The 18333-nt window shown below is 39.5% G+C and overlaps 1 protein-coding gene across 1 annotated transcript; it reads right to left on the bottom strand.

Annotated features, from left to right (window-relative positions):
• Positions 1 to 765: 765 nt before the first annotated feature.
• TMEM106B (transmembrane protein 106B) lies at positions 766 to 18231 on the bottom strand. Its single transcript, XM_069860371.1, has 8 exons — positions 18156 to 18231; positions 14755 to 14976; positions 11897 to 11960; positions 10862 to 11021; positions 9914 to 10054; positions 9787 to 9824; positions 7841 to 7894; positions 766 to 6369 (listed from the first exon to the last, which is right to left on the bottom strand). Exons 2-8 carry the CDS (start codon positions 14972 to 14974, stop codon positions 6231 to 6233), a joined length of 816 nt encoding a protein of 271 aa, XP_069716472.1. The 5' UTR covers positions 14975 to 14976; positions 18156 to 18231; the 3' UTR covers positions 766 to 6230.
• Positions 18232 to 18333: the final 102 nt, after the last annotated feature.

The raw sequence follows: 18333 nt of genomic DNA, 5'->3' as shown, positions 1-18333 counted from the left end.
AGCATCTCAGCCAACGCTGGGCAGAGAGCACAGAGGTTTCGCTTTTCACTGCCACCTCCTCCTTTTCCTTGACTTTGCCCAACCTTGCAGGGACTAGTCTGGAGATGATCAAGAAGGTGGGAGTGGACACAGCTAGGAAAGGTGCCCCCAGCTGACCAAAGGGATATTCCATTTGGGGTCATGCTCAGCAATAAAAGCTCAGCAAAAGAGGAGGGAGGGACATTTGCGGTTATGGTATTTGTCTTCCCATTCTAAGCACCTGCCTACTGGCAGGAAATAAATTCTTTATTTTGCTTTGCTTGTGCACACAGCTTGGCTTTTCCTATTGAACTGTCTTTATTCTAACCCATGAGTTTTCTTGCTTTTAGCCTTCTGCTTCTCTCTGCCATCACACCAGGGGGAAGTGTGTATGATCTACTGGGTCCAGGCTCACTCTGCTGGCGAGGGTCAGCCCAGGCTTTTAACTCAGCTGCTTTAGTAGTCCAGTCAGACAACAGTAAGTCATTCATGCGTGGTGCTTAGTTTTCAGATACTCCAGTTTATTATAGACTTAACACAATAAAACATAATATAAAAAAAGCAGATAATGAAGTTTTCATATCACGGAATGTCAATCATTACAAAAGCCAAAATCATACCATCGAAAATACATGAGAGCTTGTGGGAAAAATATGGAGAGATAGGGGGAAACTTGTGTGAGGTAGGGAAGGAGAAGAGAAAAATATTAAGTCAGTTTGAAAAGAAAAAGAGATACATGACCCAAGATTTTTTTAAAATAGAAAATTTAATATCTTTGAGCCAAACAATCCTGTCTAGAAACACATATTCATAGTGAAGTTAACTCCAGATTTTGAGCCTCTAAGTAACAAGATTCTTTACTCTGGTTGACTTACATTAAGATAGCCTCTCTGACCTACAAGTCATTCCCAAATACCCCTTGACTTCTATAGTGTTTATTATGCTTAAAGTGGATAGAGTGTTTGCTACACAGTTACAAGAACAACAGTTTACAATTCTTTACAAAAATAGTTGTTACTCATTAATATTTCTATACATATCTCAAGCTATTATATGCACACTCTTGACAGTGAATGTTAGTGGTTAAGTTTGCTTCCTTAGACAAAACAAAAAGAACTAAATCACCAACAGTCAGACTCAAAATATTCAGGCACCGTAACATGCTCACATGTCTGGCACTAAATATCTCTGCTCATGCAAAGCAAAAGCAGTTTCGGCACCCAAAAGACATACGCACCCAGGCTGCGAGACCCTTTTGATGGCTTGTGGAATAGGACAGTATGAGGATCAGTATGTTACTGCCACCAAAGAGTCTCACACTACACTGTAGGGTCCAACACTAATTTTAATTGCACAGATTCTTTGCAGACAACCGTTCCTGTCCAACAGGTCTGCCTGAAGCTTGGAGAGCAGGTTTACACAGCAAAAGCTGTAGGACAGCAGAACAAACTACTGCCAACTACCCCTCTGGTAATGACCAGAATTCCCCAGCTAAAGAGGAAAGCGACTTCTCAAGCAGACAAACACTTGATGTGTTTGCCAGACCAAAACTACTATTTTCATCATGTATTCGTTGGATTTTGGTTTGAGTTTTATTGCTCCCCCCTGCAAAGTCAAAAAAACAATCTAGATTTTTTGGCATGATCAGGGCCAACATTTGCAACTGTTCTGATGCCAGCAGTGATACGTGTAAGTGCAACCAACTTACTTCAATAATGGACTGGCTTATCCTTCCCTTTCAGAAGTAATGGTAAGTCCAGAGGCATTGCTAGGGCTGGGGCATTTTGTTAGACAGGTAAGTAAAAAATGTAGTTCTCCGAAGTATTACTTCTAGCCTTACTTAATTCTTAAGTCTAGCCTAATTGATGTTAAGCTTCACATAGTTGCCCAAGTCTGAAACCAGTCACCCATTTCGGAAGATGCTTTCTGGGAACAGATACATGCCCCGCTACAGATTTGGGGGTGGGAAGAAAAGCAAAACCACATCTGACTCTCCCTTCTTCCCCCCCACAATCACCACCACCACCACACAAAAAAAGGAAACCTTAAATGCTGAATAAGAAATACCACTTTTTCTTTTAACACTTTCTGAATGCAGAAATCTCTCATACTACTCAAAGAACCATCCTTTCCATCATGAGGGAAGAAAACTTCAGTCAGATGGTTGAAGACTCTGACTGTTAAGTCCAAGCACTTACAGTGTGCAAATAGTTGGCTTTATATACCACAAACTAAAAAGCCCAGTAATGTTTGCAATGTACTATCAAGAAAAAAAAATATTTATTTGCCAAACTTCAAGGACAGTTTGCAGCAAAGTGAACTGAGGCATTTGCTTAAGCCTGCCCACATAAGGCAGACTGCAAAATATAAACACCACAATGTTAATATCAAGGTCATGCACACATGAGAAGTGTATTAAGAACTTCAAAGCTATACCACACAGGAAAAAGATAATTATGTTTGTCTTCACAAAAGATTAAGAATTAAGCAACTACCCCCTAAATATCAAGATGAGTAAACAAACCATGAATGAGCTTCTACAGGCTTCTCGCCACACCAGGAGTTCAAGAGTGTTAGGTACTACGTCTTTCAGTAAGCGTGCTTCCCTTTAAATCTTTCCAAATGGATATTTGGTGGTTAGATCTTTGAATTTTTGGTGGCTTTATTAATTTGTTCATTTTTAAAGAGTCATATTTAAAATGCAAAATCATTTTGTTCTCCAGGTCAGAATGGCCAAACAGCCAACATTTTCCTCATTTGAGTGTTCCACATTAATTCACCTTAAGTTACAATTTTGAAATTTTAAAGTTATTCTATACAGAATACATTAAGTTTTGGGTTTTTTTTTTCCCAGTTCTGCCACTAAAGAACATCATCTGGATCACTGTTTTAAGAGATACCGGAGCTTCCATATTAGGTCACAACAGGTTTTGGTACAGGAATTGACACAAAGAACTCAAGCGCAAAGAATTTTACCAGAAATACACCCCTTGAAAGACAACACTGCAGTGCCAGTACGTGTGTGTATATATCCCAATATTATGGGGAAGTCACAAGTAAATATGAATCAGTTGAGAAATTCGTCCTTCAGAAACCACCTTACACATAGGAAAACAAAACAGAAAAAAATTGACTCTTCAAGCTGACCTGCTGGACAGGACTTGTACTTATTGATTTACAGTGAGCTGAAAGGTTTGCCTTTTTTATTTTAAAATCAATATTAAAAGTAAATGTGAAATAGTTACAAGACTGTTACTTGGATCAATTTTCATACCCTGTTTACCAAGCTATACAATTAATACTGACTTATCTTGCTCCTTTAGGATGTTTCCAAGCTCTGCCACAGAAATCAAGTCTAAATTAAGTATTGAAACAGATGCTTACCTGCTTATCTGACGATATATCATATTAAAATCAGTAGTTAAATTCAAGTACCTGTTTGGTTAGAAATATGCTGACAGTTTTACAAGCCCATATTAGCACTTGAGGAACCTTGAACTTTGGATTCTCCCATAACTCACTTAATTTGAAGACTGATCAATAAGATCTTTACCCCATGCTTTATTTTTTAACATAAGACCTCTGGTAATTCAGTAAGTGTACCACAAATTTATGTGTTAAAGTTTACATCCATTAGATATCCCAGATGACAGACACTAAGAATTGTATCTTCTTCCTTCCACCACATACACGGAAACAATAATTCCACTCATAATTCTTTGTTTGAAATTAGCCAATACCAAACATTTCATGCAATGCAAGATCCACAGATTTAAGTACGCAATTTACTCAGCATGTCTGCCAAACTTTCAAAAGTCAGTTTGAGTTTCACCACTGCATTAACAGTGTAACCTCCCCCCACCACGCCTGTTCAAAGCACATTTGCCGCTGTCACCAAATAATTTTATCATTGTGCCATTCCAGTTATTTTAGATTACATTTTATCCTTGGAAGAAAAAATTGTTTTAAATTGATACAAATACCTGCCTAGAGCTGTTTTCTTCTTTTGCTACTAAAAAAAAAAAAACAAACCTCAAAGAACAACCCCCCCCAAAAAAAACCCCCAAACCCAACAACTCAAGGTGTAAATACTTAGGCCTAGAAGAAAAATCCTGTATCACTTGCTGGTTGACTTAGATCTGGCATGATTTAAACCAGAATTCTCTACCTGCTCTCCAATACAAGCAAATCCTGCTACAAAGGATAATGTATAAGAGTTTACCCCTCTGCTTCTAGCCAGCTCCCCACTATCCTGGTCTTTAGTTACGACCTGTATCTTTGCAGCCTCAGAGAAGCTTCTGCATGCATTTTATCAGCCACAGGACCGAACCTTAGCTAGGAAGACTAGAGTCAATTGTGAACTTGTTTCCCTTATGACTAAGCCATAATAATGTTTACTTTAAATATCCAGATTAAAAAATAATGTTCAGAACACAACTACAGTAAGTCATCAGAACTGACTCTTCCAAAAGTTCTCCAAAGCCAAAAGCTGACATGTTCATCTTAACTGTTATATGAAACCAACAACTTAGGTCCCAAAATTTTTCACAGACATTCAGAAAAAATGCTCATAGCAATTCAAACAGAAGAGGGATTTTTGTATGGTTACTTGATTTTTTTGAAACATCAATATTCTTTCCCCCACCCACACAGATAGGTCCTCTTAAGAAAGGCCGATAAAGAAGAGTAATACAGACATGTATTTTCACTGAAGTACTGGAGCTTAAGAGACTGTTAGTTTCAAGAAGTTACTCAGCAGCCTTTTTCCATAGTGTTTATTGCTAATTCATTTTATATAGCTTATTTTCAGGAGATGGGCAGCATAGAAACCGCAACATCTATTTTAAAAAATATATTATTCATTACAATGCAACAGTTTCAATAGTACCTTATTAGGGCTAATTCAGAAATAAAACAGTTCTGACCTAGTTAATTAAAAGGTTTTGTACCTAACCCTTAGAACAGGCGCCTTCAGAAGTCAAGCGACTTTGAACCCAAAATTCACAGTCACCATGTTCGATAATAACCCTGGAAATTCTCCGTGTGCAAACTATCCTACTCAAACTATTTAAAAGCTTTGTTATACGTCAGTCTTATGATTACATTAGCATTTACTCTTATAGAAATAACTACTTTATTCTCCCTTACCTAACTTTGATGTGAACTGTGAGCGCTCTGGAGATTCAGATAACTACTGCATTGCTTACTGAGACGGCACACTAAATATACACACCCCAACACATGAACACTTACAAGTAGCTTAGACACACAATACGTTAAAACAATAAAAAAATGAAGAAAATTTACATCAAGCTGCCCAAACCCATGCTCCAACCGTTTCCCACCTAGTTCCAACTGCACAATGTTGATTTTAATAGTGGCACTCAAAAGTTGACTAAAAACACAGTAGAAAGACAGTGTTCAAAGTCTTTATCCATTCATATTATAGTCTTGAATTTCTCCTTTGTCAGTAATAATTCTAGGGGTTGTTTTTAGACCAAATTTTAAATCCAACAACATACACTCTCCTTTTTGCATCCCAGAGGCAGCAGGAGAGAATATGAATGAAAATATGCCAGATTCTAGAAGTTGCACATTCAAGTGTAGTGTCATCCAAGAGAGCTTTCCCAGCTTTAACAGACTGCATGTCACCTCTAATCACGTATAACAAACAAAAAGTAGAATCCCAAAAATAAAGAACTATCGCCACTGGATTACTGAGAGAAGCTTAACATCCAGATACCTCAAAGTAATCTTGTTACTAAAGTAGTAATACTGCCAGTTTCAATAGTCAAATATCAAGAACTGAAGTATAAACTCAAACTGCATGAGTATCAGTTTTTCTACAATGCTCATTAGTGACATTTCACCTCAACACAGACATACATGGTTACTCTAAGTTGATGTACCATGCTGCAAGGAAAGGTCCTGATTTAGTTCAGGAATCTGATATTCCCTGTCACCCTCCCACCATACAACCTGACAGAAGTGCTTACAGTAACAGAAAGCAAACAGAAGGGGAAAACACAACATTTAACAAGTGCATCTATATACATTTTGCACCTTTTCCCTCCTTGCATCTAGAACGAACAGGTCACCATGTTCGCTATACTTTACATGCACACAGTCTCCCCTTCACATAGTACCAGTCCTATTCAAAGGATCTCTGCAAGCATCAACAGCAGCCATTCCACATTAACCCACAAGTGCTTTTATTGCGGAGGCTGAAGTACATTTAAATATTCTGACTGGCCCAGCTGGTAGGTTGTGTTTCCTCCACAGTCCACATACTGGTATCTCTCCTGGGATATTTGCTCAGAGTGGCCAAAGTAAGAAGTTGTCACCGTCACTCTTGAAAAGACAAAACAAAAGATATTTGTTTTGTAAGAGGCTTGAGTTTCCTATTTTCAAGATCAGTGTTTTTACATTAGTAGGATTTTTGAGGAAAGAGCTTTGAAACAAAATAAGTTTTATTTAAAGTTAAAAACAATACTAGTTTTCCATTACAGATTTTCTCCTTGAAAGACATTTGGTTCCCTGAGCACTATTTTATCTAATGAAGATTGTAAAGCTGAGGTTTACTCAATAAAACCTTGCTTTGAGAGGAGAAAGCAAATGATTAAGTGAATGAAGTTACAGCCATAGTTGGTCTGTACCTCCCCGACCCATGCTGCTATTTATACAATCAGTCATGATAAGCAGACTCTGGCAGAGTAACTGCCTGTAACTGCTTCAAGATCTCAAAAATCTTGGCAAGTTTTGAACAGCAGCTGATACACAAACTTATTTCAAAGTATTTGAGACCTGTAGCTCTGCGGCTACAAGCCAACAGCAGAGCAGATACAGTAATAACAGTTCTGCTTATTCAAGTGTCCTTATGCTATCAGAACCTGCCAAGAGACAGTTCAGTTTCAAGAACTATGAAGCTACAATAGAACGTAAGCAGATTTCATTTTATCTATGATACACAGCCCCAGGATTAAGTATTTGTTCTGGTTTGAGTTAAAGTAGGAACAGTTTTATACCTTCAGATAAGTCTCAGGAAATGAAGTTACTGCATGTTTTTCAGACAGTGTTTCTCTCTAAAAGTGGTAACAAGGGGCACTGGTATGCAGAAAGGCCATTGCTTACACTTATTTCTAGAGAAACCAAGGCCATCTTCAAGCTGGTGCACTACCCTCAAAGAGGTGAAAAAGCTCACACGTGCAAGAAGGGGTGAGCAGGACAGGTGACCCCAAATTGACCGATAGAATTTTCCATCCAATATACATCACGCTCTCTACAAAATAGATAGATCGGTTGGACTCAGTGATCCGGTGGGTCTCTTCCAACCTGGTTATTCTGTGATTCTGTGATCATGAGGGTCTCGCTCTCTTCTGTGATGGCCAACATCTGCCGGTTTGGCCCTGATCCCAGATCTGTGTATTCCCGAATCCTTTTCCTGTGTCCAGCCCTCTCCTGCTGCTGACCCCTTCTCCAACTTGTTCTGCAGCATTTGTGGCGACGTATAGTCATTGAGAGGTGGGGTCACAATTTCATATATTTGTATGTATTTTATTATTTTCTTATTATTGCCATTATTATTACTATTTTATTAAAGTTGTTTTAGTTTCATTTTCAACCCACAGGTCTTTTTCCCCCTCTCATTTCTCTTTCTTCTTTCCCTGGGGGTGGGCAGAAAGGAACTGGGAGCCCAACTGCTCAGTTTTAGCTGCTGAAATTGGCTGGGTCTAAACTGTGACGGTATTTCTGAGCGATATTTCAATAAGAATTACATGGCTTTTAAGGTTGTTTCCAACAAATAGGAAGTTTCCATACTTACTGCATCATCACCACTATGTTATGCACTTTGATGGACTCTAAAGTACAGAAGTCACTGCAAAAAAGAAAAACAATTATTAGATTTGCATCGAGCTTTTATAGGTAACTATTTAAAAGGCAAGAATTGTGGCATCAAGTAGAAATTCTGCTATCTGTATATATATAGAGACAGAGTTGCTAGTAATGGCAATCAAAACTTCTTGAAAACACTGCCCGTGCCTGTATACTCACCTAGGTCTACTCTTTTATACATAGCCTTGCTTTCACATGAACTATATTCACATGTGCTTGCTTACAGTGTTCACTCCATCTTTCAGAAGATAACCAAAGTTAACAAGAATCATTACATTTAAGCATGTCAGCATCACTTTGTCACCAATGAAGACTTTTACTATGAAAGGATATAGATATAATTTGCAATTTCGCTTCATGTGAAGTAAGAGATCAACGTTATGCCAACTTCAGCATCTTTTCACATTAAAGCAGCATTTTCTACGGAAAAAAGTCTCACAAGCTTGCTCTGCTATTCTGGCTCAAGAAGTATCAAGAATATAGAAAAGTCCTTCTTTCTTTTTTTTTTTTTTTCATTCATTCACTTCAGTATTATGCAATCGATCTGCAGAGATTTTGAAGTCAGAGTAATTAGAATCATAGAATCAAAGAATAACCCGGTTGGAAGAGACCCACAGGATCACTGAGTCCAACCATTCCCATCAATCACTAACCCATGCCCCTTAGCACCTCGTCCACCCGTGCCTTAAACACCTCCAGGGAAGGTGACTCAACCTCCTCCCTGGGGTTCTGTTCTGTTGCAAAATAGTCTTTTCAGACTTACATCTTCTACACGCACCTACATACCAGCTATACTGAGCACTATGTAAGTGTATACTTTTTTCAACTCCCCTCTTTAAATCAATTGCTCTTGCATGTTATCAGTGCAATTAGACTGCACGGCAGTCATTGCAAGCCATGGTGATTCTTTTCCCTGGCACCAAACCTATGATGAAGTATTAAACCCTGAATGAACACAAGTGATCCAAAGTATATGAACATACAAATAAAACAGTTCGGCATTAGACATTGTTTTATATTGGTATCAGTAGTAATAATTATTTTTATGTTTTCCATAGTTAGACTCTAATGCCAGATATTCTCAGTGACTGTAGTTTTCTAATGCAAAATACAGACAACCTGTAACATACTATAAAACCAGCTCCGTACCCAACAGCACATCCTGCCTGAGAAGCAGAGAGATTTAACGCGCTGGTTTAAGTCCAGATTATTTGGAAATAAACTGTTTAAAAAAACCCAAACAGATCAACTAAACAAAACCCCACAAAAAAACCCAAACACCACACAGCACAAACTGTAGATAGGAAGCTACATTGAGGGCGAACTTCACATTGAGCCAGCTCTCTAAAATAAATGTGTGGAAATGCCCCACATGATGATGATTTCATCATACAGGTCTGCTGAATTCAAGACCTCCTATACTTAACTCAGATGATTTTACAGGACACATACTCTCCAGGATCCAAACAACTAGCTAGTTACAACACAAGACCTCATTTGATTAGAAATTAGCCTCTAATCAAAGGCTAATTGAGTACAAATTCTCTCTGCTGTCAGAGAAATTAAAAGGAATGTCACCAGAGAACTTGCTAGGGAAACACACCTGCACTTCCACCTCTCAAAGCAGCGAGTCCTAGCTATTGCCAAGGCCTGAAACACTGGGATAGAGATACTGAGAACCCGCAACAGCAAGCTACTATATGAAACTATTGGAACAACCCTGCTTTGATATTTTCCAGTACTATTAAACTCCCACAAAGAAAATGCCATAACATCTCTATAAAATGCATTTCTGCAACTGTGAAAAAAGTCAATTTTCACACAACTATAACTTTTAATAAGACCTATGTGATATTTAGAGGTTGGTACACTTACTACATGTAGCTCATGACTGTGGGCACCATATAGTCAATCTGAAAAAAAAAAACCAGCAAAGATGACACAAATGAGTAGATTTACATATCAAGATTAACATCTATTCAACACTGAATATTGTATTTACCTGTTTCATATCCAGAGGACTAATGGTGGTGATGTTGTTTAACCGTGCTTTGCCAATAACTGTTTTTGAAAACTGAACTTGGGCTGTGATATTTGCCACTTCAACAGAATAATAGTTGTTGTTCGTTATATTTAACGTGTTCTGAAAAAAAAACCCACAACAACAAAACAAAACACAAAACGCTAACAGCTATCTATTCTGTGTATCTGATGAGCACATACTTTAAAACTTGTGCCTAAGACAGTCACACCTGAAATTATGCAAGTATATTTTCCTGCCTTCTAGGACTGAGGAGGAGGAGGGGTGTAAGGTACTGTCAGTTTAACCCCTTTCTCAGTTCTTTGTGAATATATTAATCAGCACAAACTTCTACACAATTTCCTTAGTGACCACCCTCCACTGCAAATACTGTATTTATTTCTATCCTCAAGTTATTCTTTCCATGAAATTTAGGCATTATAGGACCTTTTTCTCCCATGGCTGCTTTGCTTTATTTAAAATAAGTAACTCTACTAAAAGTCTTTAGGCAATTCTGTATTGACTGCACTACCAAGAGGTTGAGAAGCATGTGGAAAGAACTAAGTTTTTCCTCAAAACCATTTTGACAAATGCATAAAACCAAGACAGCAATTAATAACATTCTTACAATACACACACTACATTTCATTCATATTCCAAAAATAATGCAGAGAACTCCAAAGTCAGTGTTCTCATGAAGCCAGAAGACACAATGGTTGCATGCAGCTACACCTCCTCTATTAGCTATAGTTACAGTAACCAGCCTCAGTCGGTCCAATGACATTTTTTCAAACCGGTCACTACATCTGCCTGTATTTCTTAAGACACTAAGCTTATCAACTAGACCACAATTTCTATGCATATGAAACTGTCACAGTAGTATCTCCTGTTGCATTTATAGATTACAAATATCCAGATAGCTAGACTTACCGTAATATTTAGATATATTATACGTCTGCCCTCTTCGTAAGAGACATATACTGACTTCACACCAATGTATTCAACATCAATTGAGCGAGGAAACAAGAAGAATACAGCCAGTCCAGAAAGCAGTAAACATACAGTTACAGAAGCAGTCACATAGAGCTTTCTGGAGGGGGGAAAAAAAAAAAAGCCTATTTCAGAGTCAAAAGCACATTAAACAATAGTAGCATGTTATTTTAAGTGATAAGAGGCATGGCAAGACAATACAACTAGTTCAGACTATTTCTAGCTTCCATTAGTTTCCAAAAGGGAAAAAAAACAAACAAAACTATGCTGCACTTCATGTCTATGTGTCTATGTCTCAAACAGAGATGTTACTTTTGCATATGCATCAGGAAACGAAAAGTGGTTAACCCTACATCTATAACTAAAAGGAAGATGGAAGTAGTAAATATTTACTTGCCTTGAAACTTAAGCACTTCCTCTTAAATTTTATTTATAGCAGAACTTTTGTCATTCTGTGGAACTCTTGCACAACACACCCAGAAGAACAACAAAGAACTTGTACGCCTTCCATGGGATTCTTTGTTATAAGAGACTTTCAGAGAAAGTATTAGACTATAATCATGCTATATCAGAATGGTGAATCTGATGATTTTGCTAGCTGCTCAGAGCTTTACAAATTAATTTCTAGGCAACTTATTTGGAGTAGTGGCCCCAAAAAAGCTATCACTTCATTCAGACTTTAACACTGAAGATTTATCTTATTAGATCAATTAAGACGTTACAGAGATTGGTATTGTAGACATTCATATAAATGCTCTATGATCTCTTCATGTAGGTATTACTCAGTTCTGTAAGACATAGTGTGATGGGACTACCGATACTGCTCATGAGCTGGGTCTTTCAATACTGAATGCAAGAAAACATTCCAGTGATTTTTGCTTGATTCTCCTTCACATAATCTTTAAATTGCTGAATTTTAACTAGAAGAGGAAAATTAACCATAGATTCATGTGTCACAACTAACTATTAACTTACGTTCTTCTTGGCCTCAGTCTCTGATCACTATATGGAATTAATGCTACCAGCTGATTTTCCTGCCCTGGAAACAAAAAAACACACTTTCAGAATTCAAACGAACAAGAAATAAGTTTTGTTGCAGTTACTTCAAACAAGAGTGCCCATTATAACTTAATGGCACCAAAGAATAAACACTCAAGAGAAACATTTAAATTCCAGATTAGGACCCAAGTGGAATATTACTACAGCTTGTGTCACACAACAAATTCTGCCTCTCAGTCGCATACGTGCACAGGAGGTGGCACGCCTCTGGCACCGTTTCCTCAAAAGAAACAGAGGCAACTAACAGCTTCCAACTCTCCATGCCAGACAATATAAAGCCACAGGACATTCAGAAGCTCAGGGAGCAAGAAATGATCTAGAAGGTATTCTACACATACTCTTCTGAAAAGCAAAATTTAGGTTTAAAAAAAATCCTTAAACTTATCAATTTGAGTGGCTATGGCAACACTGGTTATACATGTTCTGCACTGTGGAAAACCACTGGTAAATACAACCATTTCTCACAGGACTGAGATGCAGCACCCTGGAAGTCAAAAAAAAGGATCTACTGGAATGTCTCCAAGCGACAAATTACTTTGCTATGAAGCATTTTTTTAAAAGAAGGAATCTTAGCAGTAGAAATAAAAACCAAAGGCACAGATAAGACGTTGAAAATACATGGACTACCCCTGCCTGTACAGCTTTTGCTATTTGCAGTATAGGAAAACAGAATTGAGATTCACCTGTCTGAGATCAGTGAGGCCTCAAGAACAATCACATTTGCATTTTTTAAACCAAATGCAGAATTTGACCAGCATTATTACTTAGCTGATCAACCATTTAGAAGTGATTCCATGATGAATCACTAAGCTGAGCAAAGCATGCTCACTAGTCAGGTCATAGTACGTAACATAAGCCTTCTAAAAAAACCTCTACCAATTTAAAACAGATTTTCATATCAGTTTCAATGAAGCATCTTCAACCTTTGGACAAAACAGCAGTCTTATTTTCATATTTCATCATATTGAAAAGCTAAAGATGTTCAAATAACAGAAAAAAAATAATTCAAGAGTTTACTATACAGTTGAGCTATATACTGTGTTAACAGTCTTCCCTACCACACATGCAGTGATTCTATGAACACTTAATTTTTGTCCTCTCCCCTCAAAAAAACCTAAACATATCTTTTTCTAAAGTAAAGAGGAATAACAAAGCAATAGCCCTAAGTGTTCTAATAACTCATTTAAAGTTCTAGGTTTGATCACATTATTTCATTAGAATGTATTGATAACATGCATATTTAATAGTTACTGCAAAATGGTTAATAAACAAATGCAAGTTAATTATCATTAAGAATTGCATCCAAAAATCCTACAGTCAAAGAAGGTTTTGAACATATAAATCCTCCTATTACTGCATTTTAGCTAGCACTGTTCTGAGTAAAACTTGCTATTGATATTTTCAAGCATTTCAAGCTAGCAAGCTAACACAACAAACTTTCTTCTCCATAGCCCTTCAATTAAAATAATTCTTGGCCGCATAGCTTTCCCACTCTTCAAATTTGCTGAATTCAGAGGTACTCAAAGGATACATCACAGGATAAAGCTGAGCAGCTAAAACACTTACATGTGTAAATCTCTTACAGTACTTGCAACCAATTAGATATCCTGTGCCCCCTGCCACTTATTCACAGGTGAGACAGAATTATTTGTGAACTACACCAGAACCTAATCTGACAGACACACACGTACAAGGGCAGTACAGCACAGACACCATTTTCCCCTAAGTTGCTGGTCTAAATTACTTTTAAGAGCTTTAATATTAAATAATCTATTTTGGATAAGAGCTCTGGCAGCAAAGCAGTCCCAAACATGAAACCTTCTCATCAGTTCCTCCCCCCTGAACAAAGGGAAGATCTTACAGCTGAAGCAGAAGGCTGTACTCTGTCACACTGCATTTGCTGCTCTCTCCTAAGAAGTTTCAGATGTCCTGCATGCTCCTTTCAAAGGCCTCTTACTAAAAAAAACTATTGAGGTGGCTTATTGTATAGGAGAGAAGTTTAATAAAGGAGATTTTTTCATTAAAAGGAAAAGCAAAGGATGAAGACAGCAAGCAAACAAAACTGTTAGGCATGAAGATCAATGCTGTGTAGCCTACTCCTTTCCCAGGGTAGCCAGAGATAGAAACACAGAATCACTAGGTTGTAAAACACCCCCAGGATCATCAAGTCTGACCATTCCTATCCTACCTGCCACTAAACCATGTCTCTGAGCACCTTATCTACCCGCCTTTTAAATACCTCCAGGGATGGTGACTCAACCACCTCCCTGAGTCCTACATATTTTCAGCTCTGAGCTAGGGCCCTCTCCCTAACAGGAACAGATGGGACAAAGGCAGGGCAAGGAAATAAAGGGGAACTGGCAGCATGAAAATTCACTAAAATTTACCAAGGAAACAGCATTTTAGCACAGTTCTAATTTTCACTATCTACATTTGCAGCTATTTTTGTAAAGTTATATATTGATTCAAATATTTTAAAATAGGTAGTATAAGAAATGGCACAAAAATAAAGGCCTGGAAATTCAACTTGTGAGAACTAGGTTATGTGTGAATTTAAAGCTGAGAAGCAGACAAGGGAAGAACCAACAGTTAACAGCCAAAACTGACTCAATTTGTTTTATACATCCAGAGCAACGGTAACAAAATGCTTAGTGCTAAAAAGTCAAAAAGATGAAAAAATGTCATCTGGACAGCCATTTGTTACAGATTATTATAGTTACAACTGCACATGGTTATGAGGTAACTTACAGGATAAAAAAAACCCCAAAACTCACCTCGTGGAATTCTTCCTGTCCCCTGGCAAGTTGGGCAGGTGACACTGTCTCTTCCTGTAAATTCCACATAGGGAAACTGTGATACATCTCCAGGTCGCCCATCTTCATTGTGTGATTCCGAGTGAACCAACCCACTCCTCATGTTATCAGACACTGTGCCTCCATCATAACCATCTTCCTTGCCTGTGTGTATAGGCAGGTGAGAAAGTGATTTTCCCATGTCTAAAATAAAAGACAGAAGGAAGTTTTCAGGGAGAAAAATTCAAACACAACTTGCATTTATTCCTCCACAACCGATAACTGTTAAGTCTCAAGTCATTACTCTGACAAGGGTCTTGTTGCCCTCTGTTCAGACCCCTTAAGACCAGCAAAGCGCTACGGTTCTGTCCAGTTGGAGCCAGTCTCAAGCTGTAAGAACCTGAACTGGGAGCTCTGTTGAGATCCTCCAACATATACACGTAAAAAAGGTGGACGGATGAGAGGCTTTTGAGTTAGAACAGTACAATTGCTGCCAAAAGACTGCAACAGTCTAGTTGTGCATTTCAAAACTTTGTTATCATAAAGACTTTCACACAACACATTGATCTTCATATTAAAAAAAAAATAAAAATCAAGACTTAGGAGCTCTAGAAAGCAAGTTTGCCATTTTCAGTGGATGCTATATACACCACAGACCCAATTCTAATAAGCTTTTTAGATTGGACTTGGTTTGAGAATACAGAATTAGCTACTAGTTTCCATGCCAGAAATGGATAACTCCAGGTGTTTAATCTGATAGAGTCCCTTTAACCCAGAAGAGGGCTGACTCACAGGAAAGTCATGGGGAAAATGGGAGTTACTCTAACAGCTGCTGGCAATATGCAATGTTTATAAACACAAGTTAAAAGGAAAAGTATTAATCACAAAAGCATTTTTGCTACCTATGCAAATTCTAAAATTTTATCATTACTGCAGATTTTCAGCCATGACACTGAAGCTACCTTGAAACAGAGCTGTAAATTGTAATGATTGTGATGAAGTGATGCAACCTTCCTAATTTGCAACAGGGGGAAATCAAAGTCAAAGTTAATAAAAAAAATAATTTGTACAGCAGTAAGCAATCAATTGTTCAGCTTATGCCCATAACCTGCGTGTTACTTGACACACTCAATTCATCAGTGTCTCTGGGAACTGGATGATTTAAAAACAGCATGCAAAACTTCAGGTTTTTTCTATTATAACTGGCATTTTGAATAATCTGCTAGTAATTATCACCCTGGTTCACCGAGAAAAGAAGCCTAAGTGGAAAATTAAGAGAGCACACCAAACAACCACTCAAGACAGAACAGAAAAATCTCTCATATGGTGTTAGCAACATGAGCACAAAATTAATTCACTATATTGCACAAAGGCTAGGTGAATGTACAAGGGGAAAAGTAATTTAAAAAATGCCAGCAAGTCCCAGCTACTGTTCTAGCAAATACGCACCATTATTTTATTCATTTAATTCACTGAAGACTTACAAGTAGGAAAAGTATTGATTCTTATGTTGCTACAGCATTTTTAAAACATTCTAATTCTGTGAACCATTTGTTAATGGAAATTGTTGAATTGAAAATTAGAACTATTGAAAAAAAATCTGATAAAGCTGTTGCCAATTATTCCATGTGGGGCTCGTTTTTTTGCTCACTGTTCTCCTTGTAGCTGACCTACAGACTTTAAGCAAAGAAAATTGAGTCTTACAGCTTAGGCAACAGATGTCATAGTTATAGGTCTGAAAGCTCAGGGATCAATCCCTGGTGCTGTTGTGGTACACCTGTATTCAACCTACCTGCTCTAGCTACAGCAGACTCAGACTATGTCTACATTAACAACTAAACACAGAACAAGCAGTGTCTCCGCAGAAATAAACGGTTATTGAGGATCCAATGTCCACATGTGTTCGCATATTTATTTCATGCTACGTCTTGTCTATGCTGAACGTTGACTAAGAACTGAAGTGCACCTTCTAGTTTTAGCATCTTCCAAAAGGAAGAGTTCATGCACTCCAAGATTACACTGTGACGTGAACCAAAATCATAGACTCACTAGCCTGGAAAGGACCCACAGGATCACTGAGTCCAACCATTCCCATCAATCACTAACCCATGTCCCTCAGCACCTCGTCCACCCGTGCCTTAAACCCCTCCAGGGAAGGTGACTCGACCCCCTCCCTGGGCAGCCTCTGCCAGTGCCCAGTGACCCTTTCCGTGAAATATATTTTCCTGATGTAATATTTTTTCCTGATGCAAATGCAGCAAGCAAGGATGACTGGAATTCATTTCAAGAACACACCCTTTATTTGAATTAAAATTCCAGTGCAATTATGGCATCCAACACCAACTGTACCTGAGCTTCAATAGTTACAATTTATAGTGCTGTTCTACTGCCAGAGACTTAGGAGAGAGAGTTTTTAGTTCAGAAATGAGGAATGAGACAACTACCTGCAGGTGAAATGTGATCCTCTAACACGCACTCACTTCCAAACAAGCACTGATCCTTATTGCAACTGGACAAAGCTGAAGAACACTTTGTCTTTTTATATACATTTATATGCAGAAGAGGCGTTGTATATTCTGAGACAGTATATTCAGAAAATATACTGTCTTCATATGCAACGTGCCTCTGTATAGTCAGTAAAGTCACAAATACCCCACAGCTGTGTTCTGGCCTATTCTCTCCATTGTGACCGATGCAGACACTCCACTCTCCTTGGATTTAACCGGAGCTCCATTGAACTCACACTCTGTACACGGCAGGGGAGTTGGAACTAGATGATGTTTAAGGTCCCATGCAACCCAAACTATTCTGTGATTCTACAAATTAACAAGCGTCACGCTAACCAGCCGTTAATTCCGAGCCCGCCGGCCTGCCGGGCGCTGCGGCCCCACAGCCCCGTGAGCCCCCCGTGCCCCCGCGCACAGACCGCCGGGCACAGCGCTCCCTGACAGCGCCGGGGAGGTTATCTATAAATTCAGCGAAACTTTATAGAGCAAAATTAGATCGCTTTACTCCTCCAAAGAACCGGGGCGTCACCCTTACCCCTTACAGGCAAACACAGAAACCTGACGTTACAAACGACGCCGCAGACTCTCCGGCGCGACCGCCTTCGGCTCAGTCACAACCCCCACGGGCTCCTCCAAACCGGGAGAAGCCGCGGGAGAAGCCGCAGGACGGGGCGATGACTCGGCATCGCGCCCGCGCTCGCGTCCTTTCAGCTCCCCTTTAGAGACGCAGCTCCCGGGCCGGGCCGCGCGCCGCCCCGCCTGCCCTCCCGCACCGAACAGCGCAGGGGGCCGGCAGGGCCCGCTGCCCCGCCCGAGGCCCGGCGAGCTCGGCAGGGGAGGGGAGGGGGGTCGGACCGGGCCCCGCTCGCGGCCCACCTGCAGCGCGCTCCGCCGGGCCCCGCGAGGCCGGAACCGCCGCGGCCGCCCCGGCGCTAACCCCGGATCCAGGCCGCGCGCAGGCGCGGGGCGGGGGCGGAGGGGGCGGCCCCAGGGGCGGGGCCCCGTGGGGGCGGGGCCAGGGGCGCGCGGGAGGCTGTGGGGCCGGGGGCTGTGG

The sequence above is a fragment of the Phaenicophaeus curvirostris genome, chromosome 6, assembly GCF_032191515.1.
Source record: "Phaenicophaeus curvirostris isolate KB17595 chromosome 6, BPBGC_Pcur_1.0, whole genome shotgun sequence".
NCBI classification, from domain to species: Eukaryota; Metazoa; Chordata; class Aves; order Cuculiformes; family Cuculidae; genus Phaenicophaeus; species Phaenicophaeus curvirostris.
This window is presented reverse-complemented; position numbering and strand designations above follow the sequence as displayed.